We start from the raw sequence: 27,794 nt of genomic DNA on the forward strand, positions 1-27,794 counted from the left end.
ATGCCGACCTCGGCATCGCCCGTCGGGGTCGCGGGCGAGCAGGCCGGCGTACCTGCTGGACGCGAGGTGCAGCGGGGCGGCTGGCCGGTCCCTGGCCCCGGGGGGCAGCTGAAGGCTATGGCCAGGGCCGGCGCGGCGGCGTCCGCCCCGGCGGGGAGGGCAGGTGGGCGGAGGGGAGCGCCACAGGCACTCGGCGCCCGGGTCGGCTGGCAGAGGAGCGGCGGAGGGGCAGCCCTGCCCGGCCCGCCGCTCGCAGCGGCCGCCTGGGGAGAGCAAGCGCCGGCGCTGCCCGCCACGTCCCTGCCGGGCTCCCGCTGTCTGGGCCCGGGGCTTGCCCCGCCACCCCAGACGGAGGCGGCCACCACCGCCGGCTCCTCGGTGTCCGCCGCGGCCGCCGAGCCCTCGCTGCCGCCCGTCTGCTCCGGCGGCCGCTGCCCCGGCTTGCCACGACACCGCAACCCGCGCCCCGCCGGCCTCTCCGCCAAGCTGGCCCCGGGCGCCGAGCTGCCGCCGGCCCGACCGCTGCTGTCGCTGGGGCTGGTGCAGGTGGCCCTGGGCTGCGCTCTGGTGGTGCTGAACTGGGGAGCGCGGTGGCTGAGCAGCGCGCCGACGGTGAGCACCTCCTGTCCCTTCTGGGCCGGCTCCACGGTACGTCAGCGCCGCGGGCACCGGGCGCGTTCCCGGCCGTTCCCGGCCCCGGCCGAGCGCTGGGGCAGCCGGCGGCCGCGGGCGCGGTGCTAACGTGAAGCGTGGGGGACGCGGGACCGCGGAGGAGCCGCGAGAAGCGTTTGCTCCGGCTCCTGCAAAAGCAAAGAGCGATCTTCCTCTTGCTTGGAAGCAATAAGCAGTTAATGCTTTTGCTAAGAGTTTTGCCAGGGGGGCAGCGTGAACCCCAAACGGGATAGCAAACGTAGAGACAACTGGATTGGGGATATCTGTTTCCTGAGGTGCGTTTTACCTTAAAAAAAAAAAAAAAAAAAAAAAAAAAAGTACTCGATTATTATACGCAGCCAGAAGCAGGGTTTTCTCGAGTTGTGGTGTACGTAGATGTTGTATTTTGCTTTCGTGCGTTGCATACCGTTACTCTAGTGAGAGAGAGAGAAAATAGCGATGTTCCCGGGGGAAAAAACAAAACAAAACCAAACACAAACAGTTTTGTAAAGAGTAATAAGAGAAGTTATTCCATCTCCAGTTGGGCCCTGCTTTAAACTGCACCTTTGCAAACACAGAATATGTAATAGTTTGAATTTCAGAAGCTAGGCGGTAGTAAGCAGAAGTTAACGGGAGCAGGAGACAGTGTGATAGCTTGTGCCCAGTTTGTAGGCGCTTGAGCAGCGAGCAAGTCATGTTCTATGGCTGTCATGCTCTGCGCCTGCTGCCACAGCCTGTCTCTTGGTTGTGTTGTTTCCAGTGTTGTTCACAACCTGTGGAAACGTGCTCAGTGATCTGCAGTTTGGGGATCAAGGAGTTCCTATTCATGTGTATAGTGCAATGCTCATCCCTGAAAGTATAGACAGCCTTTACGAGGGAGGAGCGGGGGGAACTCAGACCGCCCTAAATGTGTATCTTTGGTATCTCTCTTGTGATCTTTCATCCTTTTTTTCCTTACCCTAGATTAAAACAAGTTTAAATATATGCAAGCTATGGACTTTGAACCTTGCACACAAAACCATGCTTATGCTTTTAAAATTCTACATGTAAAATTGAAGTATTCAATCTCAATAATGAAGAAGGACGTTTTCTTTTTTAATACCAGCTCTGAAACAGTAATATATTCACTCGGAAAAGTTACCAAAAATGCCTTTTAGATATAACAGCGTGAGTGAAAATTTTAGCCCAGAAGCAACCTGGAAAGGTAGAGGCAATTAGAAGCTGGAATTGAGGACGTGTCTCTTTTTTTTAAATTTCAGATGCAACATGCTGATTATGATGCGCTGGTTAAGTGCAGATCCGGAAACTTTGAGGAAGCCTTTCTTTCATATATCTTAAAGCTTTAACAAGCGTAATGAAATAAGTCTTGTTGTCTTCAAGGCAAAACGGCAATTCACATCAGTATTTTTATGTGCCTTGTTATAAAATATTGTAACTATTTAGCACTCACAGAATTCAAAAAACAATTTGTTATGAAACTGCGGAGTTACGCATGTGGTTTTGCAACACCAGTAATGATATCGGAAGGTGTTTTGGCCAAGTCATATATGCATGTTACGCTAAATCAGATTGATCATGTCAAGTGAATGAAGTTACAGAAGGGATTTATTAAAAACGCTAGTGGGCAACTTCCTGTTTGTTCTAGTCTTCTTGTTACTTTCTAGGGTAGAAGTTCGATGTGAATTGACTTAGTCACAGAGTCTCATGAATTAAAAGCATACCTGCTTATTTGTGGGACCTGCTGAAAACCTGATTTGCCTTCCTTTAGGGTTCCCATCCTTACTGTGAGAGAGTATTTGAATATGCTATTTGCTTCAGTTCTACAGCAATGCTTTCTCCTTCCTTAATTGTTTTGCCCTCTAAGGTACAGAGGCAAAGGGTTCTGTTCTGGGATTCAGAGAGTTTGGTCTAAGAACTACTGCCGCAGACAGGGATGCTTGCACTTGCTTTTCTTTCCTCGCCCTGATACTGGCATTCATCCGGCTACACAGTAAGTCAGTTCAGGGAGGTGGTTTTTGTGCTCTTCAGTGTTTTCGATAGGGTTCATGCTCTGGGAGTTGTTAGTTCACTGAAATGGTCAGAAGAGGGTCAGAGTCTGCACAAGCTGGGAGAGGCAGGAATGCGTACTCACAGACGCTTATGGAACTGATGGGGTGGTGACCGAGGGTGGAGAAGAGAGAGCCAGTTTTTAGATTTGCTGAGCCATGTGGCAGAAAACAAGTACTCAGTTGGTGGAAAGTAATTTTTTAGGCAATTGTTGAGGTCAGACTTGCTGGCATAACTTTTTGTCCCTGTGCATGTTTCCCGGGAGGAAAAAATAAGAAAACAACAGATGTGAATTTTTTTGTGTTAATTCACAGGGTGCTCTTAGGAGTGAAGACCCTCATCGGCACAGGCTCCTATTCTCCACTTTAAAGTGTGTCTTCCTGTGTTCCCAGCATTGTTGTAGTGTTCCAAAGTACCTTTCATCAGAGCAGTGATAAGTATCATGTAAACGGCGTTTTGTGAACAGTTGTTTTCTTCTTTGTTGATGCTATGTTTTTTGATGTTGTAGGTAATCTTATATGGAGTCTTAGGCTTAATGACATGGAAGAAGCAGACAATGTTTTTGGTAAGTATGGATTAAAACTCGTTGTAGGGAAATTATCAGAAGACGATCCTGATTTAATAATCGTTGGTTAGAAAAAAAAAATCACTTCTTTCTCCTTGAAAAAATAGACTACACGGTTGAATCTTTTTATTTGAAGTTGTAGAATCATACTTAAGTAAAAGAGGAGTCAAAGCTCATGAAAGGCTATATTCTGTCCTGCATGGATGTAGTCCGCATTCAGGGCAAGAGTGGACCACTCCTGGAGGAAGTGTTAATGTTGTTTACAGATCATTTTTTGTGTTTGTGCATGTATAAGAAAATGCTGGTTTAGTGTAAGTAATTTAGCGTTCTGAGGCAGTGCTGCTGAAGCTTAAAGAGGGGAGCTGATTTGAAAGCTTAGCTCAGCGGTACTGTGCTAGTGTCTGATAGCAGGTTTCGAAGCTAACCTAAGTATTCTCCACTTACAGTAAGTAACTGTGTGGCTCTCGATGTCTCAGAGGTGGGACTTGAGAAAAGGTTTTGAAGGGGATTTTTGGGGGGTTGTTGTTTTTTCTTTTTTCTTAATTTCCTCTCCATACTGTAACTTCTGAAGACTTTTTCCAGGCCAAAGCAGTTCTTTTATTTTTATGCGGTGCTTCTTTGGGATCTGCACAGTCATCAGTGAGAAGTACCAAGTATCGGATGTGTGAGCTGCGGATGAATTACTGTTTCTCGGTGCATTGGTTGTCATAGCCAGAGCAAAGCAAGGTTTTTACCAGTTTTGTGGATAGAAAGAGGAGCTTGGTGTCTGGGGTTCCCAATCTGGAAGGACCGTATTTTCATGAAAATAAATGTAAATGCCATCCATCTCAAAATGCCTGAGGCTTGTACAGTACTCCCTTTTTTTCTATATTGCCTGTCTTCTGTACTGTTTCTAAAGCACCTATTGCCGTAGATTCCTTTCGTTGTTGCTCTTCACTCGTTCGTATTCTCTTTTGTATAAACTTTCTGGCCCTTTCCTAGTTTTACTTAAATATGCAAGTACTGAACTCGTCCTGCTCCTTTCATTTATATCAGATGATCTTTAGGATGGTCAAGTGCTGGAACAGGTTACCCAGGGATGTTGTGGAGCAGATGGGGAAGTTTCTGCAATGACACTGATTAAAGCCCTGAGCAGCCTGATCTGATCTCATAGCTGACCCTGCTTTGAGCAGGAGAATACACTAGAGTCTTGTAAGCTCCCTTGCAGCCAGTTATTCTATGCTTATGTGATTCTATGAGCCTGTTTGGTTTTGTTTTGGTTTTGGTTTTTTGCTTATTTGTATGTGTATTTTATAGAGGTCTGATTTTTGAAAGTCAGATTAGATCAGACTTGACATTGGGAAATATTTCTTTACCGAGAGGTGATCAGACACTGGAACAGGCTTCCTAGAGCGGTGGTCGATGCCTCAAGCGTGCCAGTGTTTAGGAGGTGTTTGGACAATGCCCTTAATAATACGCTTTAAGTTCTAGTCAGCCCTGAATTGGTCAGGCAGTTGGACTAGGTGATTGTTGTAGGTCTCTTCCGACTGACCTACTTTATGTGCAAAAGAGGAAATCAGCTTTAAACATTTTATGAGGTTAAGGAAATCATGCATTGAAGTAGCTGTGGTCTATTGCTATGGTCTATCAAGGACAGATTGTTAGTTTCTATGAGCATATTTATTTTGGACTGTATTTCTAATATATCTACCCTCTAATAACTTCAACATTTTGTCTTTGGAGTTATGAGGAGTTGTATGAGTTGTAAAAGAAGGTTTCCTAAATGTGTAAGCAATGAGACTCCTTATACAGCCATGGCTTAGAGTTACGACATTCATAACTAAAACTATAAAATCCATTTGGGTCTATAACAAACCCTTTTCCAGCTGTGACTGCCTTCCCCTTTTTACTCCTTATGCAAGGCCCTTTGCACTTATGTCTTGTAAATACACTTCTAATGGATTCCTCTCTCCAGATTTTGGGACCGAACCCCTTTTCCCCTTGTCTGCACAGAGCCACCTCCCTGCTGTGAAGGAAGCAGAGGTTTCACAGCTGCCTCCCTGACAGCCCTTAACTCAAGCAGTTGCCAGGTGTAGAAAAGCCTTTACGCAGCAAGTGAGCTCTGTGGAAAGGATTAGTCGCACACGAAGGTGGTTTTGTAAGGTTGCTGTGGAATCCAGGTATTTAGCATGTTGGGTACCTGTGCCAGAGCCATGCCCAAAATGTGAGGAGTGATACGAATTACCACGTTTTCTGTTGCAGCAACTCATGTCAGCATTTAGCTGTCTTTATGCAGAGACTTCGGACCGTGCACAACGGTTGAAGTGTAAAGCTGGTGGGATTAAGTGGTCGTTATTCTTTTTCATATATAGTTGTGTCTCAGTCTACAAATGCTCTCTTGTTCATAGGCAGGGGCCTCTGCTCATCTTTGGTTTTATGCAGAGCTGTAAGTCACTCAGTTCAGTTTCATAATTTCTTCAAATTGTGCAAATACGTTTTGGAATTCCTCACATGCATACAAACCCCCCAAAACAGTTTTGCTTTCAGCCCAAGTTGGATAATTATATCTAGATTTTGATTTACCATGGTGTGTACTACAAGGTCTCAGATTTAGCAATTACGCTGTAATTAGGTGTAGGTGGTTGAGCTCCATCATTTAAGCCCTCTCTTCTTCCCAGAGCTGGGTCTTGACCAGAATTACTGTGACTGATGAGTCCCACAGAATTTGCCCACGAGGAGGTGCCGGTCCTCAGACCAGTTTGTCATAGATTTCATGCTTAAGAACATGGTAATGCTGTTTCTTGAGGCTTTCTGTATTATCTTATTTTTGGTTTTACTTGTCAGTTTGCGGTGCTTAAGGAATTTTACAATACAATTCACATTTATTTTTGCCCCTTTTAAAAATACTGATTCTTTCTAAAAGAAACCTGTTTGCTATGCTGATTTAGGATTTTTATCTCTGAAACCTGCTGGAGTACACCTGTTTGCCTGCAGCTGCTCTGCACAGCACAGCCTATCTCCTCCAGAAGAAGGGAGGTGTCTTGGCTCACAAAACGTTCCTCTCCATCTCCCTGCTTCAGGGCATGATTTCTCACTGCCTGGTCTTGTTTCTTTCTCAACGTCCAGGCTGTTCTATGGCTGCCACTTTAATCTCAGGCCTTCGTCTTGGGGAAAAACAACCCAACTGTTGTTTTTTCCTGTGACTGCACGGCTCTGGTGCTGCCGGTGCTTGGAGAAAGCACAGGGCTGCGGAGTCAGGAGAAAGGAGCTGGGGACGGGCTGCGGTGTCGACGGCAGAGAGGGCAGCTGTGTTTCAGTCGCTCATGTTTTTCATCCAGAGGGGAGAAAGGAAGGGAAACCCGTTAGATACAGCTGTGGTGGACCTTTAGTAGCATCATTGGTGAGAGGAAGCCAGCCTTGAAGAGATTTAGCTGTGAGAAGACCTGTTAGTAAATAAAACTGAGAGCCACATTTGTTGTTTTCTGCCATGCAGGCTGTGTTACAGCGTGGAAAGATGCTGGGTAAATAAGTCGCAGAGGCAGGGTACTGCAAGGCAAAATCAAATTATAATTATAGCTTTTGAAGGACGTTCTTGCAGGGGAGGCTTGGCCTTCAGCAAAACAGCTGCTGAGAAGCCTTGGCTCCGTAATCTTACCTTGCTTTTAGTTATCTGAGGCTTTTCTGTTCTGGTTATCAGTTGTCGGTCGACTTCGGAAGTCAGCTGGTAACCCTTAGGCTCTGAAGCTGATTTTTGCTCCAGAGAGTAATCTTTCTTTTGGGCATGCCTGTCCCAATGTATTTAATGGGGAAAGGGAAACTCTGTCCTCCGTCTCCCCCGCCCTCAGGTCGTTTAGATACTGACTGTCAACTGTTCTGGGCTTGATATCACTCTCTAATTGTATAGAAGCTGATTCCTTCCTCGCTGTTCCTAAAGTCTTTCCTTTCATAGAGCTTTAAATCCTGTTTTTCACTGAAGGAACCTAACTATTTTCAGAAAATACATCAATTCCACATTGTTCGTTTGATGGCGTGTGCACTGAGGGCAATTCACATCATTGACAGGCCATGCTTGCTATGCTGGCCTCTGTCCTTACTTGGTTAGGACTAAGCCAACGCACCGTCAGCTTGTGTTGTATTCCCAGATGTTGCCTGGAGCCGCACATGCTTTGCTGAACGAAGAAGCATTCCACTAGTGAAGCATCCTTTCCTTTCCAGTCATCTACAAATTAGCTGCAATCCTGTAGCGTGTGTGTTTTAGGAGCCTTTCTCATTCTGGATTTGTGGGGTTTTTTTGCCAACTGTAACAAAGACTTCGAGTTAAGCATGTCTATGGTGGCTGCTTAGTGCTTGGGTTCTGCTGCTAAAGAGATTGAGCTGTGACAGCATGAAGTACAAGTACAAGTTGAGGACTGAACTGTTGGGGATTGACACAGGAGAAAGGGACCTGGGGGTCCTGGTGGACAGCAGGATGACCATGAGCCAGCAATGTGCCCTTGTGGCCAAGAAGATGAGTGGTATCCTGGGGTGTATTAGAAGGGGTGTGATTAGAAGGTCGAGAGAGGTTCTCCTCCCCCTCTACTCTGCCCTGGTGAGGCCGCATCTGGAATATTGTGTCGAGTTCTGGGCCCCTCAGTTCAAGAAGTACAAGGAACTGCTTGAGAGAGTCCAGCGCAGGGCCACAAAGATGATGAAGGGAGTGGAGCATCTCCCTTATGAGCAAAGGCTGAGGGAGCTGGGTCTCTTTAGCTTGGAGAAGAGGAGACTGAAGGAGCACCTCATTAATGTTTATAAATATGTAAAGAGTGACTGTCATGAGGATGCAGCCAGGCTCTTCTCACTGGCATCCAATGACAGGACAAGAGAAAATGGATATAAGCTGGAACATAGGAGATTCCGCTTAAACATAAGGAAGCACTTCTTCCCAGTAAGGGTAACAGGACACTGGAACAGGCTGCCCAGAGGGGTTGTGGAATCTCCTCTGGAGATGTTCAAAACCCGCCTGGACACATTCTTGTGTGACCTGATCTAGGTGGTCCTGCTCCGGCAGGGGGATTAGACTAGATGATCCTTTGAGGTCCCTTTCAATCCCTAACATTCTGTGATTCTGTGACTCTGTGAAGGGCAAGAGGAGCCTCAGTGCGCGGGGAGGCACCGTGGCGCCGGGTGGAGCGTAACCGCATGGCATCAAGAAGTGAACAGAGTGGATGCGGGCTGGGTGAATGCAGCTCCAGCTTCCAGCCATGTCAAGTGCTTTATGGTTCCACTGTTGGCTAGCGCGCCAGCTTCTGTGTTGATAGATGTGGTCCGCTTTCACATGAAGGTTTGTGGGGTTTGACTCGGAAAAGTCCCAGGTCGCATGTTCAGTTTGAGTCGTATAGTAACAGAGGGATTTGAAATTTTTATTAGATGTTGGTTTTTTTTTTTAATTTTGAAAGTGTTAATATTTTTGGTTTTATGACAAAAATCTGCAGATCTTCATTGGAAAACAGAAAAGTTTGTGGAATTCTGGCCTGGTTTTAGCTGGAACAGAGTTAGCTCTTTTTTTTAGCAGCTAGAAGAGCTCCGTGTTTTGGTTTTATTCAGAGGCTCGCTCTGAGAAGAATGTTGATAGCAAGCTGATGTTTGTGGTTGGCACTGAGGTCTCAAGGACTTTTCAGCTGCTGTGTTCTTGCCAGTGTGCAGGAGCAAAACAGGATAAGGGGGGAGCATGGCCGGGACAAGGGGTCCACAACTCTCCTTACGATTTGTACTTGGAACTTAAGACTGAGGGCCAAACTGGCCAATTAGTATTCCATATCATGCAGTGTCATGCCCAGTATAAAAGTGAGGGTCAGCCGGGAAGAAGGGCTTTTTGCCCTTCCGGGACTCTTACTTTCAGACTCTCAGGGTATTTTCTCTCTCTCTCTCGCTCTCTGTCTTGGGGCCTCCCGTTCATCCAGGATTGCGGTGTCGGGATTTATCTGTTTCAGGATTGCAGCTTCAGGACGAGTCGGGCCTTGGTCAAGGGGTGGTGAGCAATTACACTGTACATCACTCGTTTGTACATATTTATCCTTGTACATATCTGTACATATATATATTGGTAGCAGTAGTAGTAAATTGTCACGGGTCTCTTTTCTTTTTCTTCTTTGATTCTCTCCCTCATCCCTGGGGGTGGGGGAGTGAGCGACTGTGTAGGATTTGGTTGCCGGAGCGGCCTAACCCACGACAAATTCAAGTATTTATTTATAACCTTGAAAATTTTTGAAGAATAAATTTGTAGCAAACCTTTTGTTTAATTGAAGAATTTTATCAGAAGAAAAATATGTCCCAGCAGCTTTAAAATACAGATTTTTAGAGCTAGCTGTTGCCTTCTTGATATCTGCACCTTAACTGATTTGCATAGACTTAACCAAAATGTAATGCTTAGACCAAAATACTTAGTTCTGGTGCTAGTGAAGTGATGTTCTTAAATTTTAGCCCTGCTGGTAACAATATAAAGCACTGTGAACAGAAGCTGCATATCATGACCCTAATCTTGAAAAAAAAAGTCTCCTTATCCATGTGCTTCATAATAAGCAAAGTCATTTGGCTTTGGTAAGAATTACTGTAGTAGTGTCTGTTAGTCTGAATTTTAGAAGTGAAATAGCTCAGTGTTAACATCTTGGCTCACATGGCTCACATTAATTCTATAAATGGTACTTGTACAAAGATTTTAAAGCTAGTCTAAGCAAATAAAAAGAAGTATGCTTTTAAGTGTGAGACTTTGAAAAGCCTTTAGAGAGACTGTTAACCTTTATAATCAGGTCAAAGTCAAGTCTCTTCTGATTTTTTAAAAATCATTTATTTTTATGCTGAAAAGCTGTCATTCATATGGGGTGTTTTAATGCTGCATTTGAAGTATGTAACTTTTTGATTAAATTAATTAAATTGTCTTTTACTTCTGTGTGGCTTTTTTTTGTTGACAGGTGTGTTGCAGGTCTTTATATGGTACAATAAACAGCTCTCACAACTGATAGAAAATTAGTAAGGTCTCATAATTAATACTTGATTATTGCTATTGCTGCTGTGTATATGGAAAATTAATACATTGACTTACCTTTTCCTAGAAGAATATTGATAAAGTATATATTCAGGATGCAAAATGGACATAACAGTTGATGACTGTGGAGCAAACGTTTTTCTTTCATTTATTTTTCAAGTGGCAGCTTTGGCATCAGTCCTGTGTGTACATATTAAAGAGAAAGCAATTCCTCTCTGGCATTAGATACTAGCTTCAATGGCGGCAGCAGCAGCAGCAGCAGGACAACAAGCAGTCTGCCTACACAGAATGAATTATAGAGTCAGAGCCTTGTATTGCAAGTTAACGTTGCTGCAGAGTCCTCAAAGCGCAGGATGATATTTTACCTGGAAGAGATCGTCCATGCAAGACACTGGCAAATACTGTGTCTAACATTAGAACACGCTTTGCTTTCCTGTAGTTGAATTCATATAAACGTTCCTCAAAACTTTTTGCATCTGTTCACAGTCTGTGCATATCTAGTATTCAGAAGATGAAGGCTGTGACCAAATTGAAGCCCTAATTTGAGTTCTTTCCATTTTCATCACTGCAGTTAAGACTAGTTACCTCTGTTCTGGCTTTTAAAATACCATGTTTGCCTTTGCTAGTTACTAGTTAACTAGTAACCTCTGTTTCTTCTAATCTGAGAAGTATTTTTCTCCTGATTTACCTGCAGGTGGGATCTTCTTTCACTGGGATAAAGTGGAACACCTGTTTTTACTTGTAGTGATGGAGAGTAGTGATGTGAGTAGTGATGGAGAAGATGTTTAAATTCGCATCTGCAGGAGAATGTATCTTATAAAATAAGCTGACAGAGTACATGCTAGATAAGAGGACAGTGAGATGGATTGAAAACTGGCTGAACAATTGGGCCCAGAGGGTTGTGATGGGTGGCATGAAGCCCGGCCAGAGGCCGGTCAGCGGTGTTGTGCCCTGGGGGTAGGTACTGGGGGAAATACTACTTAATATCTTAACAGGTGGCCTGTACAGTGGGACAGAGCTCACCCTCAATGAGCTCACCCTCAGCAAGCTTACAGGTGATACAAAATGGGGAGGAATGGCTGATACACCAAATGGTGCCATTCAGAGGGACCTGGATGGGCTTGAGGAGCAGACTGAGAAGAATCTCGTGAAGTTCAACAAAGGGAAATGCACAGTCCTGCCTGTGCAGGGAAGAGACCCCAGGCACTGGCACCCACTGGGGAACAACTTGCTGGAAAGATAGGTAGCAGCAAATGTTATACTTGTGGCTCAGATCACGGTGGTGTTTTAGACTGTATGTAGAAAAATTATTTTTATCTTCTGCTTCTTCATTTGCATTGTCTGAATATTAGGTTATGCAGTCAAAAATAGACTATACATACATTAAAATACAGATCAAGTTTTTATTTTTGTATGACAGAATTTATTAGAAAATAAATGTAGAAATTGTCCTCCTTGTTTTATGTATTTATAGTAATGTTCTTTTTCTTCCTTTTTCTTCTTTGGTCTTAACATATTTGTTTAAAAAAACCTGTGTGATTTTTAGTCGAGATTTTGTAGACCAGTATGTTAGGAGTCTGGATTTTATATATAACTTTTTATATAGCCACATACTGGATTATTTATATTGCAGCTTCTGTACCAAAGGATAAAACTAACGTGTGAATTTGCCTCCTTTTTTAAAAAAAATAAAAATCTTCATATAGGACTTTGGTCAAGTAACTTCTTTGCTCAGGACCTCCATTTCTTCATCAGTTGAAAGAGTGCAAACATACTTCTTGTTTTCCTTAGTATTGATTCTTGAGATTTGTACTATAAAGATGTTTTATGTTGAAATAGCTTCTACTTGACTTGTAAAACTGTCTAATTTCTAGTTGACAGTGTCCTGTGTTGAACATAGATGAAAAGCTTCCTTTGTATGAAATATCTGCGTCTACCAAGTTTACTTTTCTCAAAGTACTTTTAATCACAAGGCTAACTGAGATAATCTAGATAAAACCAGAAGAAATGGTATTGATTCATATGAGTGATAAGCAAGGAGTTAATTTCGAGAATATTATTAAATTCTGTGTTTGTACAGAAAAACAAATGGCACTCTAAGTGCTTACTAACAGTAAAAACCTCTTATCTGTGATTTTCTGATATTTATAAAGCTAGAAGATACTGTTCCTCTTATTATTGATTGTTCTCACTATATCTGACAGAAAATAGTCCAAATCTTCTTCACATAAGTATTAATAGCTACTTTAACTACTGTTTTTTTGAGGTTAAAACCTACCTTTTGTGATAATGTTATGGTCAAACTTCTGTAAAGCCTACTAGTAATGAGATGTTGTAATTTAAGGAATGAGCTTGCACAGTAATGCTCTTCAGCTCTTGTCTGTTCAGAGGTGATTATTTTTCCCTGAACCTCAGTAAAAAGGATCAGAATTTGTGCCACAGCTCTAATTTATTTTTTGTCCAGCTTCTTAGGTAGCTAATGGTGCGTCAGCTAAGTTAATTTGGAAAGTGATTGCTGTCTTTGTGCATGTTTAGAGTCATAGAATCATTTGGTTGGAACAGACCATCAAGATCGAGTCCAACCATTCGCCCTGCACTGTCAGGGTCCCTAAACCATATTGCTTAACACCAAATCCACATGGTTTTTAAACACCTCCAGGAATGAGGACTCCGCCACCTCCCTGGGCAGCCTGTTCCATACTTCACAACCCTCTCTGTAAAGAAATTTTTCCTGATATCTAACGTAAATTTCACCTGGCGTAACTTGAGGCCATTCATTCCCTCTTGTCTTGTCATTCATAATATGGGAGAAGAGACCGACCCCCATCTCCCTACAACTTCCTTTCAGGTAATTGTAGACAGCGATAAGGTCCCCCCTGAGCCTCCTCTTCTCCAGACTAAACAGTCCCAGCTCCCTCAGCCGCTCCTCATAGGACAAGTTCTCTGAACCCTTCACTAGTTTTGTTGCCCTTCTCTGAACCCGCTCCAGCACCTCAACGTCCTTCTTGAAGTGAGGGGCCCAAAACTGGACACAGTACTCCAGGTGTGGCCTCACCAGTGCTGAGTATAGGGGGACAATCACTTCCCTGCTCCTGCTGGCCACACTGTTTCTGATACATGCCAGGATTCCGTTGGCTTTCTTGGCTGCTTGGGCACACTGCTGGCTCATGTTCAATCGGCTGTTGACCAGCACCCCCAGGTCCTTCTCTGCTGTGCAGCTTTCCAGCCATACTTCTCCAAGCCTGTAACACTGCAGGGGGTTGTTGTGGGCGAACCGCAGGACCCGGCACTTGGTCTTGTTGAACTTCATACAGTTGGCCTCAGCCCTTCGATCCAGTCTGTCCAGGTCCCTCTGTAGAGCCTCTGAAGTCCTTGTTGCTGGATCTGCTGTAAAACCATCTGGAGCAGAACTGAGCCTGTGTCCCTCAAGATTTCCTTCTCTTCCTCAGCTTTTGTTTATATCTCCTGCATTTTTAATTTAGGCCATTTTGATACAAAGGAATGTGAGTGAGCAGATTGTTATTAACAAGGATTCTTTTGGACAATAAATCCTGATATTTGCTGTGTAGGATTGAGTGCTTTAAATTTAAACATATTAGGAGAGGAATCTGTTATTTATCTGTAAAGTAGTAGTCTTACCCATTTGTACTCCCGAAGTACAAAAAAGTTTTGCATATAGGAATTGGAACAGGCAAAGTTCTTACATGTGTTAAAAATCCATATCTCAAGTCTCATGTAAGCACAGCTTGCAGACTGTAAAGGCATACGTGAAAGCAGGACTTCTTTTTTTCCCCACTGCTTCTGCTTGTCCTTTTTCAAGCACTCTATTACTCTTGCCATTGCTGGTCTTTCAGATGGTTTATAAAACTGAAGGTGTCGTCTGATTTATGAATGGAGGTGTTCTGGTTTTAGTAGCTGGGACGAAACAAAGTCATATAGTCTAAGTCCCTTCAGTGTCTCTTTCCTCACTGTACTGAGACAAATATTTTTCATTTATTTGTGCTGCAAAATAGTTTTGGAAATTCTGTGCAGAATGAATGTTGTCTTAAGGTGTTTCCTCTTCGGGTTTCTTTCTGGTCTAAATACATTGAGAGGTAAACTCAGTGGAAGGGTATGACATGCAGTGGAAGTTGGATGGCTTACAGATCATCCTTGGCACTCCAGAAAATCCTTTGGCTGCCTGTACTTTTCAATAGTTGCATGTATTTTATTACTGCACAACTAGTACAGAATAAGGAGAGAGAGAAGACAAATGTGTTTGGAGTAACCATCTCCTGGGTTAAGATAAGGCACCGTGGGGCACTGAAGTCACTGAAAGGAGTTTTGAAAAGAAGGGGAGGGTGGTTCCCGGCTTCAGTCTGGGAGTGGGATTTGCACTGACGTATGTTCCTTGAGTCAGGTTCATGATCCTGTTCCCACTGCTGTTAACATTTTTTTGCTGTTCCAGGCTAAACTATTTATTCTGCTGTCTGTCGTCTGTGTTCTGCTGAACCTGACTGGATTTGTGTTAGGATGTCAAAGCATTCGGTTTATGTCCAGTGTACCCAAATGCCATTCGGTGAGCAGACGTACTGATTTACATGCATTTCTTCACGGCGTGCCGCATAAGCTTGCTGTGCTGTGATCACAAAATGTGCTAATGTAGAGATGCTAGTAACGCAGCTACAGCGTGGCTGGGGAAAAACAGAAAACCCTCTGTTTCAGGCTTTGATTCAGTTCAAATAGTGAACAGACTCATTGAAATCCACAACAGTATTTTTATTCTGTGTGTTCCTAAACACTTGGGTTTTTTGAGTTGAGGTTCAGCTCCTAAATCTGAGGACCCTGACAGGATGTGTTTTGAATGGCTTTACTCCTCATTAGAAGAGCATATTTAGCCCAGAAATGGTTTTGTTTGACTTCATTGAGAGCTGGCCTCCGTCTTCAGGGTGTGAAGACATAGCTGATATAGTACAAGGCTTTCTAGACAATTTTATGGGGTCACGTAGGAGGGGATCCCAAATATATCTTTGGAAAATCCCTCTTGCCAGCATTATACACTGATTTTAATATCATAGTAATTTAAGAACTAGCATAAAGGATTTTTATAATAATGTGACAAAGATAAACTTTGAAAAAAGGCTGAGTGGGTACTGGTGAGCTACCTACAAAAAGCTCAGTCAGTATAATCTGTGGGTGGGATTATTTTTCCTGGTTTGCCTCACCTGGTGAGGACAAATTGTGTGGATACTTTACAGCAAGAACTGTGAGGAAAAAATTAAGGTAGATGAAGTCATACTAGCTTTTCAGAACACTTCTACTTGAGAAGGAAGCAATCTGCATAAGAAAGGACAGAATACAAAATATTTTTCTCAAACGGGTGTCGTAAGAAGTAGAAGAATGTAGAAGTAGAAGGTGTATTGCAGTGAGAGTCCAAGATTACAAGTACTGAGAACTGTTACAGTTATTCCAGATGAGATGGTTAAATGTTTCAGGAATTTCAAAGCCCTCTTGTTGGAAGCGTAAGGTACAGCTGAAAGGCATTCGTGAAATAATAAATTATTCTGTAGGGGGTTTATGTAGGTGGAAGACCTTTGACACTATGACTCTCTAGAGTTTGACAGCTAAAAAGCCAATTATCTCTAGATACGGAAGCATTTATTTCTACTTGAAAACTGAGACAACATTAATTTGAAAGTTACAAAAAATAGCATTGTACAGATGTAACTATTACTGATTTGTGTAGGTTGAAATTACAGTTGTGGGTTTCATTCCATCCAAAGAGATGCAAGATACACTCATGAATCAAAGAAAACCTGTACACTCCATATAGAGTGGCTTACACATCAACGAATGAATTTCCAGGCTGCTATGCATTTGAAGGCACGGATACTAAAATTGCTTACTAATCAGTGCAGCTTTGATTACAACTAAGTTGTGTTTAAATGTCTTGAGGTTATCAGTAATGCTTGCTTTCAAATAAGAAGTATGTATAATAGAGCTTTATAGTGCCTGAATTGTTGGTGTACCAAACTGCACAAATTTCATTTTATGAGCTTGTGTTTCCCATCTGCTTTGCAGTCAGAGGTATGGTTTGAGACACAGGCTCTATGCTACGCAGGCAAAAATGATGTATAGAACAGCGGTTAAGTTAAAATGTGGAGTTTTGTGTTTTTATAGGTGGGTGCAAATGAAGAGAGGATTTGTTTCTGCTGTGAAGAACATCTTGATAAATGCACAGAAAAGACTGCGCTGAAGCTACACCACATAAAGTCGTGCAGTATTGCTCACTTCCTTCTCAAGGTACCCTGCTTTGATAATGTCCACACTTGTGTGACAGTGCAGCACTGAGGTGACTGCTGTGTTCTCTGTGAAAAATTCCGTGATTTTCTGATCTTCCACACTGATCAGAAGCTCTTTATGGTTCTATAACAGGATTTTTTCTTTTTTTCCTCATCTCTGGGTTTTGACCAGTGCGTTGCTGATCCAATATGCAGTTCTTGTCTTTTCTGTGTTTTATGCAACCAAAAGTACAGTTGAATTCAGACAAGATTGCATGGGTAAATGTCGTGTAAATTTTAGCTAATGATTTGATGCCTTCAGTGGTTCTTTTGATCTTCCGAGCCTTTCTTACACACTGCTAAAATACAACTTCCAAACAGCATAATCGTCAAACATAAAAGTGCTTTAACCTTTTCTTAATGGTGATTATCTCACATTTGGATTTCCCACAGAAAAGTTAAGAGGAAGGTTATAGTTCTTGGATGAATAGTTGGTCTGTAAATCACATCTGAGCAGTATTAAACCCTTCTGGATCTCTCTGTCAGGATACACAGTAGGGCAAACCAAGCTTTTGCAAATTACTCCAGTCTTGGAGATTACCTGTCCTGAAGACTTCATCACATGTGTTTCTAAGATGTAATTGTCATGGTCATCCTTGTGTTTTCTATAGTTTTTTTTTTTTTTTTAGTTTTTTATTATTATTATTTTGACATGTACAAATGCCTTGATTTAATCTGTTAATTTTCAAAATCTTCATGTTCTTCAGAAAGTTTTCTTTGGTCTTTGTGTCCTGAATGGCCTCATCGTCACAGTTTCCTTGATAACGACTGCCCTGCGTTACTTACGGTCTTTTCCAACAAGAAGACCAGACCTAGTAAGTGAGTGCAAGGCGTTGCCTGCTATAAAAAAGGGGCACTAACAATGTTACTAGATTACACAGTTCAGCAATTTTTCATATCTCTGAAGGCTTTTAACAGAATTTTCCTTTCATTAGCATGACTCTCAGGTTGAAGACCAAGGTCATGTTTTGGATCCTCATGGTTTTGTCCCATCTGTGCAGCCTGCCTCCTGTTTGGCAACTCTGTCTTCTTGTAGTCCACAGATGAGTTGCAGGTAAACCTTTACACTCTCTTCCTTTCTTTTAGTGGCTTTAGAAACATTCCACAATCTTAGTCCTTTTTTTCAGGTCATTTCTCTGTTATTAACTGAAAAATGTTGGTGACTTCAGGAAAAAAAGAAGGAAGAAAAAAACCTGTTGAGTTGAGAGGCAGTGTAAATAAGTGCAGATGAAAGGTATTATGTGTGGTTTTCACTTTAGATTTTGTAGGAACTGTTTCTTGGTAAGACAAATATGGCAATTTGACATGACTGAAAACTTTTATGATGCTGTCAGGAGCAGGTTGGGGCAGTGAGAGAAAGCCAGGCACAACCCCGTGGGAAGGCTTGTGTGAAGGACTCCAGAATGATGGCCTGGGCCCTCGCAGACCTCTCTGCCAGAGGGATTCTCCTTCTCATGGCAGGGTACGTTTTGATTGTGCAGCCAGGCCAGGTAATCAGGGCCCTTATCTTGGTACTGGGGAGTGAGCGATCAGGCAGTGCCTGCACCTGGTGCTACTGCTGGGCTTCTCTGTGGGTGGAGGAGGAGGAGTGAGAGTGAACATGGGAGGATGAGTTCATGTACCAGAAAGAAAAGGAAGATAGACACGAGTTACTGTAATCTCTTCCTGCTCTCCTGTTTTTAAAATTCATTACTACAAAGATGGGGGGGAGAAAGATCCTGAGTAGGACAAAATAATAGCTGTATGAATTTTCTCGTGAGCAAGAGAAAATGTGCAGAAAACTTTTATGTTGCAGAAGGCTGCTTTCCTTGTTGTAATTAATCTTATGAAACATTAAAATGTAAATTTGGTGGGGTGGTGAGGTTGGTTTTTTTTTGTGTGTGTGTTGTTTTGAAGAAGACTAGGGGTGAATATCGTGTAGCTTGTCCATTAAGTATCAACTCATTTTGCTGTACTGGGACTTATTAGTGTCTATATTTCTTGCAATGCAATGGTGACTTGTGGGTTTTGTTATCCTTCATTTTACAGGTGGTTATACACTTTTCACAGTAACTTGCAGGTCAGCTTTGCTTATTAGTTTGACTCAAGTGGGGCTGCACTATTCTGCTGTGAACACGCAATGTTTAGACATGAAATACAATGATGCTCAAGCAGGCTTTTTCACTCTACCTGTGTTTAAAACTCCTGGTTTTTGCAGTGTGCAGGACTGTTTGGTTTATTTCACTGTTTCATCAGGAATAACATGCATGACTTTCAAGACTCTGTGGTCCTCGTAGAGGTAATTACAGATCCTGGGATTACCTAGAAAATGGTAATATGACACAGGAACAGATTTTAGTCTTCTAAAATGCCAAAGATCGGGGTTGAATTCCAAACATTACTAAAAACCTCTTATGTGAGCCTTGGTTCAAGCTGGTTGTGAGAACAGAACGGTGTCCTTAATGATCTCTTCAGAAGATCAGGTATTTGTAGAAACAGGCTTGTCACAGTTCCCCTGCTTTAAAATGAAGCTGTCGTTCTTTGTCTGGAGTGTCATTCTACATGGTTGCCTCCTTCCCAGCAGCACTGCTTCTCTTTGCCTGTTTTCAGCACAGTCAGGTCTGCTGAACAATATTTAAGGCTGCTATGATCTAATATTGCATAGCTGCCTTGCCTGTGACTGTGTTAAAATTTGTTGATAATAATATTTAAGTGATGGCAATGCCTTTCTAAAGTCAGGCTACTTGTTTCAAGGTGCTCAGGGTAGTCACGCAGCAGTGCAGAAGTTAAAGCATCAGGCAGGCTTAATTTCCATTCTCGGCAGAAGAAGACATACGGCTGGCCCCAGGCAGCACCCAGTGTCCAGCACCGCGGCCGAGGTGAGACCTGGCCTTCTCTTGGTCAGCGCCATCACACTCCTCCTTCCCCTCCCTGCCCGTTCTGTGCGCTGAATGCCACGCTGCCTTCGTGGCCTGGATTCCTGTGCCCAGCTCCCGCGGAGCCCACATCCAAAGCGTTTTCTTTGTGCAAAAGGGGAGTGAAAGGAAGTTTAATTCTTCGGTTTGTTCATTTGTTCCTGGGAAAGCTTTTGCGTTTGACTTATTCAGCGGTAGACAAAACAAACTAGCGTTACAGATGTCTGGTCAAGTCCTACCCCTAATCTTGCTATTTTGTAGACACGGAAATAGCAATTAAGTTATTTTTTGCGATTGACACAACAGCGTTAACAGTTACACCTGAGCTCCCGCCTGAAGAATGAATACAATGTGTTATAAGGCACCCGAATTTAAGGGAAGAGTCAATCCATGTGGGGCAGCAAACCATCTCCTGGGGTCTAGAAATCTGCTCCAGTCCAGTTTAAAGTACCATCCAGGGACTAGAGGTATTTGCCAAATTGCAAGTCTGCTTATCCAAGTAGTATATTGTCAGATTCAGTATGTGTCTCAAATTGGACCCATATGCTGCTGACAGTTGTTTCTTAACCACTAAACGTGCTTCTGCTTTTGAAACACTGAAGTTTTGGAGAGGCCAAAGTCTGGTGGTGTTGCTGAGCTGAGGTACAAGTGCAGAACGTGGGCAAGAGGTGGCCAAGGATGTGCTTTCCCCCTTGGCTGTCCTGCTCACCTGCAGCAGTACAGACCCTCCCCACCACCAGGAGCTGCCTTGGGGCAGTGGGGTTCCCTGAGAAAGCTTTGACTCCTGTTCCTTACCTTGCTGTATCGTCACTTCAAAAAGCTGCTGGCTTTTTGACTAACAAGAGGATTCAGCTTGCTTAGATAAAACAAAAAAAAAAAAAAAACAACCAGTGGCAACTAAGAAATAAAGAACTGATCGACGAACGTGCACATCCTGGAAGTGAGTTTTACATTAAAGGATTTAAGGGAATGCTTTTTTGGTTGAATGTTACATAGTAAGTTTTAACATGATATAATTCTTGGATGCAACATTAAGTTTCAAGGTGTGACTGAGCTGGGTAGGCCATGTCAGGCATGTTTAAAACCAAAACTGAGGTTCAAGAAGTATATTATTTTTGTGGCCTACATTGAATGTAAACTCAGCACGAATGAACTGGAAAAATGTGAAGAAGTGATGTCAATGGAGCATCAGTCTCTATTGTGCTCCAAAATTATTCTGAAGCTTTTAGGGCCAGATGAAATAGGCTGAAATTAAAAAAGCATTTTAACATGTTGTATTTCCCCCATTTTTAAGATTAAAAAAGTAATGACCAGTTATCAAAATCTGTTCTTTCTTTTCCTGGAATTTCTCCATGCATTCCCTCATTACCTTGACAGAAGCCTTTTGCAAAAGTGCTCCCAGTTCTCTTTTTGGGTTCTTTTCCTCTGTAAGCAGCCTTCCACAGGCATTTCCATTCACTCTACCCTTTCCTCTCAGCCTGCAAGAAAATACTTTTCACAGTCATCTTCGTTCCCTCCAGCTGCCATCAGAGAAGCCCTGAACTCTAGGAGGAAGGGCTTGCTCTTCTGTAACATTTATTTGTAGAGAGATCACATCCACCAGTGATAGCTGTAAGCCTGGCATGGGTCTAGAGAGCAAAGCACGTGGACTTCTGTGTGTTGCTTGAGGTTTCTGCTCAGTACCAAATCAGCAGTTTAGAATGTAATAAAAAGCAGAGAAAAATTGAGACGCTTTGGGTCACGGGCATCTCCAAAGATTGTGTGTGGAAGGTACCCTTGGCAGCTCTGCTCTTGACCACCACGCCTAGTTCCAGTGTTAATGGGGTAACATAAACTTATGTTACCAAAATATGTGTTTGCCAAAAAGAGTTTCTCCAGGCACTGTTCTGATTTATTCCCTCAGAGCTACCTCCTAACAGGAAGATGATAGAGCAAAAGAAATCCCAAAATCTGCTGTATTTAAGATTTCAGAGAGCTCTTTGAAAACTGAGACGTAAGGTTAACCGTGAGATACGTTTGCCTCATACAAGCCTGCGTGAACTGATCAACTATAACATTCCTAGCCAAGCATCATCACAAAAATAGCCTTTAGTTTGGGTTTGCCTCTTTCTGTGCAGCTGTATCTGAACATAAAACATGAGATCAGAGGTATTCTAGATTTCCGTTATAATTAGGAATTTGGTAGTTCACAAAAATCAGAGCTAGACTATCACATCTTGAATGACCACCTGTATTTGAATCTCATGAAATAAAACTGAATGTCTGTGAAGTAAAACTGAAATGGATTCCTAGGTGCGGTACTGCCCCAAAATGTTTGAAGCTCCAGTGAACAAATTGGAGAGGCACCTCCTAAGGAGCAATTTCCTGCTCTCTTCTGGGAAAATCTCTTGCAGCTCTTGTCCAGTTCATTAGCTGTGACTGAGATCCCACAATCTGAGCTGGCAGGGGAAAGCCAGTGGCGTTTGGTAGCTGATGTTTTTCCGCAGCTGGAAGGCTGTATCAATGGAGTTGCTTGGTGTCGTTTGTTGCAGGACACGTAACTCCAGTGTGATTCCATCGCCTCCTTGTTGTACAGTGAGAATCAAATACGCTCAGGTGTTCTGCCCTCTGGTCCCACCTCCTCCTTACAAAGCTGTGCGGAGTCTGAACAGCTCTGAGCAGGTATGGCCCACAGGAGCTCACGGTCTTTTTCTGCTATAAAGGTAAGGTTGCACTGAGGCAGGGTAAACATACCTCAGGGATCTGTTAATTTCAGAATACCAGGAGGATATGTTTTGGTTACAAATGTGGCTTGCTGTAAATTTCACTGAAGATTTTAATTAGTCACTTACTTTTAGAGTTGAAAAGTTCTCCCCAGTTGGAAAATGGTGTCTGAGCATGGGAGGAGGAACAAAACACACTGTGGTTATTCTAGAGGACCCCTGTGCTGCCTCTGTGCTTTACTTCCCTTCTGCACCTGTACCTTGCCATGTGGGACTAGGTCAGGGTTTTGCCATGCTCACTGATCCCTTTCCACTCACTGGTGTTTTCAGAAGACAGGTGCTTCTTCCCAGAAAATACTCAGCAGGATAAAATTGGCTGACCCGGATGATGAACATTATTTTTAGACATTCACTGGTCTTGGTTTTGCAGTGGAATTAAACGCTATCACATAGTCCCAAAGGACTGTGCAGTTAAGCAAAAGCATCTGCTTTTTAAGTTGGATGTTGCAGTTCTTAGAAAGTACTAGAAAAAAGATGGTGGCTTGTGATTTTTCAACTTTCCTATTTTATTCCAGGAAGGTGAGCTACAAACAGGTGTTGTGGAAGTTCTTGATTTGGGGAAAGCAAGAGACAGGCAGGCCTCTCGAGGTAAGAAATACACTTTAAAATTTGTTCCAGAACAGTTCTACTCAACCCAGATGACTTAACCTAGCAGGAACATTATTATTTCTTTGAAAGACAGCCACCATATTGCAACGTAGAGATACAGAGTCGTGATTGTTTTGAGTAGTAGGAATGGGGATTAATGTTTAAAATACGTAAAAAGTTGTTGCTCTTAAGATACAAAAAGAAAGATACGTTTTCTTCTTCGTAATCTTCAAGTTAGTTGTTGACTATGTCCATACGTTGTAAGAAAAGATGTCCAGCTCCAGTGCTTCTATTTGTTTTGTTTATGTGATGGTGCCTGTTGATATTTTGTGCTGATAAGAAAAGGATAAAATAATGCTGGACTGCGTTGAGCTAAATGGGAGAATTACTCTATTATTCAGCCTGCACTGGAAGAATTACTAAGTAGTTTCTGCATACTGGTACAGGACATAGCCAGACTACTCATAGAGGCCACATCAAGCTTTGCTTTATATAGGTTGTGTCACTGTTTCTCCTCTTCATCTCTTCAGAGATGCTAGGTTGCGTTTGTGTAGAAGACAAGGTGCTACACTCAACCAGTATGTATCATCCAAGCCTTAGTTTTGTTGAACGCTCCAGTCACTGTCACATTCGTGTTGGAGTAGCAGCACAATTTCCCGTGTTCTGAATAAGAAACTGTTTACCTTAATTTGTTGTTTTGGTCTTGCATGAGCAAGAACTTTGTTTCCTGTAATATGTCAGGTGCCATCAGATGGAGGTACAGAATCGAGCTTGGTGACAAATACATAGTTTCATCCTGTCCTGTTCACTAAAAGGTGTTTGTGGGAATCACGGCATATAATTTCACCCTGAGGAAAGGAGGAAAGTTGGTTAATTGGGAAGATGAAACACATCACAAGAATTCAGGAAAATCTTACTTTTAATAAAGAACCTTGTGAAACAAGCTTTTTAATTCCCTTACAGGGACTGGTGGTTGATTTACAAGCTACCTAATTGCAGACAGTGACTGAACTCTGTGACCATATGCTGTCATAGCTTGGTACAACTGCTTATATGTAGGAGGATTTCGGGCTCTCTGAGATTTAGTTTTCTCTCCAAGAAAGCTGTAGCTCCGTGTCTCTGATCAGGTCGTTTAAGCTGAGGTTTATACTAGGCAAAGCTGTATTTTTTTGTTTGCTACTCTAGTTGCATAAAGCTGAACAGGTTTCTGCAAATGTTTAAGCAGGCTTTAACCAGCGTTACTGGTGAGTGTGGGCGTATGCACAGACAGGGACATCTCTAGGCTCTTGTGTCCAATCATTACAGCTTTGAAGGGGGGGGAAGGCACAAAAAAAAACCCGCAGTAATAATCTCTAGTAACAGCTTCTACAGATCTGCTTTATTCTGACTGCTTTTCCTTCACCTTTATTATTTCCAATTACTCAGATGAAGAAATTCCTGCGTCTTCCAGCAGAGTGAGCCTTTCACCTTCAAATGCAAGCCTGGTGCCTGCAGAAGGAGCGCTCAGGAGAGCCTTCAGTTCCTTGTGGAAATGTTCTGAAAGTGACCTGGTGCTGCACTGCTGGATGCTTGAAGGTGACTTGATTTTTCTCTATTAATGCTTATGTAATGAGTCCTTAAAAGATCATTTGTCAGAAGGTTAGTACCTTGAACCCAGTACCTGCAGAAATCGGCTGCTGTCTCCCAACAGGGTACCTATAGAACAGCAAAAAGTCTGTGTTTTGCCAAATCTCCACCCAGCATCTTAGTCTGGCAGCTCTTCAGGCTTTCACATCCAGGAGCAGGGTCTGTAGCAGGCACTGCTGGTTTGGGAGGGGGCAGGGCTGGTGGAAGACAAGAAGGAGGGAGCACATAGGATTTCTCAGTGTATTTGCGCACTAGCATCTAAAAGCTTGCCAGGGCAGTTGTCAATGTGAGCAATTTAAAGCAAAATTAGCTTGGCTGTTTGGTATTAGCCTATAAATTTGCACCCCTTTTCTCACTCCTCATAGCATCAAAAAAAAAACAACACAAAAAACCCACAGTGGAGAGCTGATGAAGTCTCTTGCAGCTACTTTGGTGTCAGTCAATCAGAGTCCTTGATTCTGTTGACAGTCTTAAAAATCCACTGGTCAAGAGCCTTGCATTTATTAGAGGATATTGGAATCCCTGTAGTAGCTGCTGATACATATTAGCATTCACAAAATGTAAGCGAGGAGAGGGTGTGTTAGTAACAACCATTTATTTTGAACATTGGGAGCATGACTATCTGTATTATACTTACTCTTTTGTGGAATGTTTTCGTGTCTCTGCTACATCATGTGTTTTCCCTTTTCCTCCCATCAACTTCCAGCACAAAACCCCAGAGAATCTGCTGCTGAAGCAATAGTTACATGGCACAGAGCCTATTCGTAGCTGTGAAAGTGGAGCAGAGCGTTTCTGCTGCAGAGAGGCTCCATCAGTCAGAAGCATTTGGGAGCTTCAGGCTCAATGTGACTGCGGTTCAGCACTGGACCTAAGAGTCAAATACATGAGTGCTGCTCAGAAAGGGAGCTCAGCTGCAACAGAGCAATGCAAGTTGCTTTGAGTTAGTTAGCACTCTTCTTGCTAGAAAGTTTTGAATCTCTTCCTGGTATTGTTGTGTTTGGCATAAAGCCAACATTGAAGTGCTTTTTGAACGACCTCTAAATGCTCTTATTTACTTTTTTTTTTTTTTTTTTTAACAGGGCCAAAAATCGATTATTATTATTTAGACCAAAGGCAGTGGATTTTTGTCTGGACCAGAGGTAGTGGAATTGATTCCCTACTGCCTCTTTTTCAGTCCTTGCAAGGTAATTTTGATTTTTTTTTTTCCCATTAAATTTCCACATTGTATCCAGCTTGACAAGTAATTATTTTCAGGTATTTTGTGACTAGCCCTCTTGACAGGTAATAACTGAAAGTTACAAAAAGTTCAGAAGACATCATAAAAACCTTCAAGCTTCGCTTAACCTGCTTTGTGCAACTGTGCGTTGACATCAACACCCAACACCCATTTGAGGTCTATTCAGAACAGAAGCAAAAGAGAAAAGAACCGATGTACACAAAATGGCAAACAGCTTTCCCAGAAATGTCCCTCCAGACCCTACGAGACGTGATTTACACTCCACCGTAGCTATGTGCTGCTCTGTTTTACAGGCGTTTTCTCCAGCGTAAATCCCATGCAGAGCGAGACATGCGTGCTGCCCTGACCGTGCCAGAGGATTAGGTTTTACGTGGTTAAATTGTGCACTGCGTCATCGCTGAATCAGCACTGAAATCTCAGGGGACACTCGTTGAACACTGCTGTGAACCAAGGGGGTTATTTGCTTTGTTTGGTCCTTGTTTTCAGGGGCGGCTGTCAGCTGTGAAGGTGCAGTGCAGACTGAAGTAAAAACACAACTCTGTGTGGTCACCTTGCAGAAGGGTTTGAGAGCGAGAGCTTTGAGGGGAAGACCTCAAACTTTGAGAGATGGCAAGCCTGACACCAAGATTAAACAGATTGTGATGTGGATCCTACTGCAGTCCTCCTGCGGCGTGAGCCCTGACATGCTTGAATTGGTGGAAAATATCAAGTCTGTTTTGGAATCAATTGAGAAATGTATGGCAGGAGCTACCACCGGTGCCACCTCCCTTGAGCTTGTAAAAATACAATTTTTTTACAAATATTTAAAAAAAAAAAGTATTAAATTTTAAAATACTTGTAAAAATACAAGTTTTATTACTTGTATTTATTATTGGGTGACATGGAAACACGAGCTGGCCTTTATGTTTGCCACTCCGCTTTGTGCGTTGCAGTTTTTGGACCCAGTTAGCTTCCTTCGGTACTTCAGCTTTATTTAGAGAGCGTGTGAGAAGCTGTTCAGCTACGATGTCTCTTGCTCTATCAGCCACATAGCCAGGAAGGTTTTCAGAAGACTGAATACATGTATATTTAAAAGCTGAAGGAGAAGGTCTTCTGTGGTAGAACCATGAACTGTAAATACATGACAGTGCTTTATCCTGAGCATGGCAGGGGAGAGGGAAGAGATGTTACAAAGCGTTTGCTATTATAAACTGGAAGGAATGGAGGCTTACAAGGAAATTTATGCAAACCTAGAAGAAAGTTTTTCTAATTGGCTCCCAGGATAAAAATAAGATCTAGCCCTAAAGGAAAAAAAGCAGAAAGTAGAAAATATGTGCTTACATTAATAGAATGAACATTCAGACGTCTCAGACATTATAGTCTTGATCAAACAAATGTTTTGGTAGCTTACAGACCATTTTTATAGATGAGTTGATTCACGCACTGTACAAGTGACTTGCTGCGACTCCTGGTTTTGATTTGAGCTCTCATGCCAAACACATCAACGATTTTAATTTAGGCTCTGCAGATAAAGCGACATTTCCCACTGCAGCCTACAGGCAACAAAAGCCTCAACAAATTTGACAGAAATAGCTGTGGAAAAAAAATTCTGTATGAGAATTTAATTTATCACACTGGCCTGAAGCTTATTACAGTCCAGTGGCTTCTGCAGGAAGCAACATTTAGACTCCTATTAAGCAACACCTGACATGCCACAGTTTTTGAGGAGCCAATTGTTGTGCAGGTTTAAAAAAAAAAAACCAAACAAAACCAAACCAAACCAATCAAAAATAGCCCCCCAAAACCCAGCACTCACTCCTTTTCCCACTTGGGATTGCTTTTGCCATGCCTCCTTGACAAATGGCAGTTTTAGTCTCAGCACTACAACTAGCTTTTTCTTAGTTGAGTAAGAAACTATTTTAATTGAACAAGAGCCTGAAAACAAATCTGATTTACTTTTTTTTTTTCTTTTAAAGCTGATGACGCCTGCCCAGCAAGACATGTCACTGAATGCCCGTGCATTACCTTTCAGACAGTATCCTGGATTGCTGCACCTGGACAGCTGTGGTGACCTGTGTACTTTCACCACAGACGAAGATCAGCTAGCAGAGGGGAAGATCTAGAGA

General features: G+C 42.7%; 1 protein-coding gene across 1 annotated transcript; it reads left to right on the forward strand.

Annotated features, from left to right (window-relative positions):
• On the forward strand, window positions 1-27,791 carry ENTREP1 (endosomal transmembrane epsin interactor 1). The gene is made up of 10 exons (XM_086629912.1): window positions 1-648; window positions 3,206-3,262; window positions 14,710-14,820; window positions 16,422-16,544; window positions 17,290-17,401; window positions 22,052-22,137; window positions 22,754-22,826; window positions 25,532-25,636; window positions 26,176-26,465; window positions 27,645-27,791. Exons 1-10 carry the CDS (start codon window positions 1-3, stop codon window positions 27,789-27,791), a joined length of 1,752 nt encoding a protein of 583 aa, XP_086486038.1.
• Window positions 27,792-27,794: the final 3 nt, after the last annotated feature.

The sequence above is a fragment of the Tauraco erythrolophus genome, chromosome Z (assembly GCF_009769465.1).
Source record: "Tauraco erythrolophus isolate bTauEry1 chromosome Z, bTauEry1.pri, whole genome shotgun sequence".
Taxonomy (NCBI): Eukaryota; Metazoa; Chordata; class Aves; order Musophagiformes; family Musophagidae; genus Tauraco; species Tauraco erythrolophus.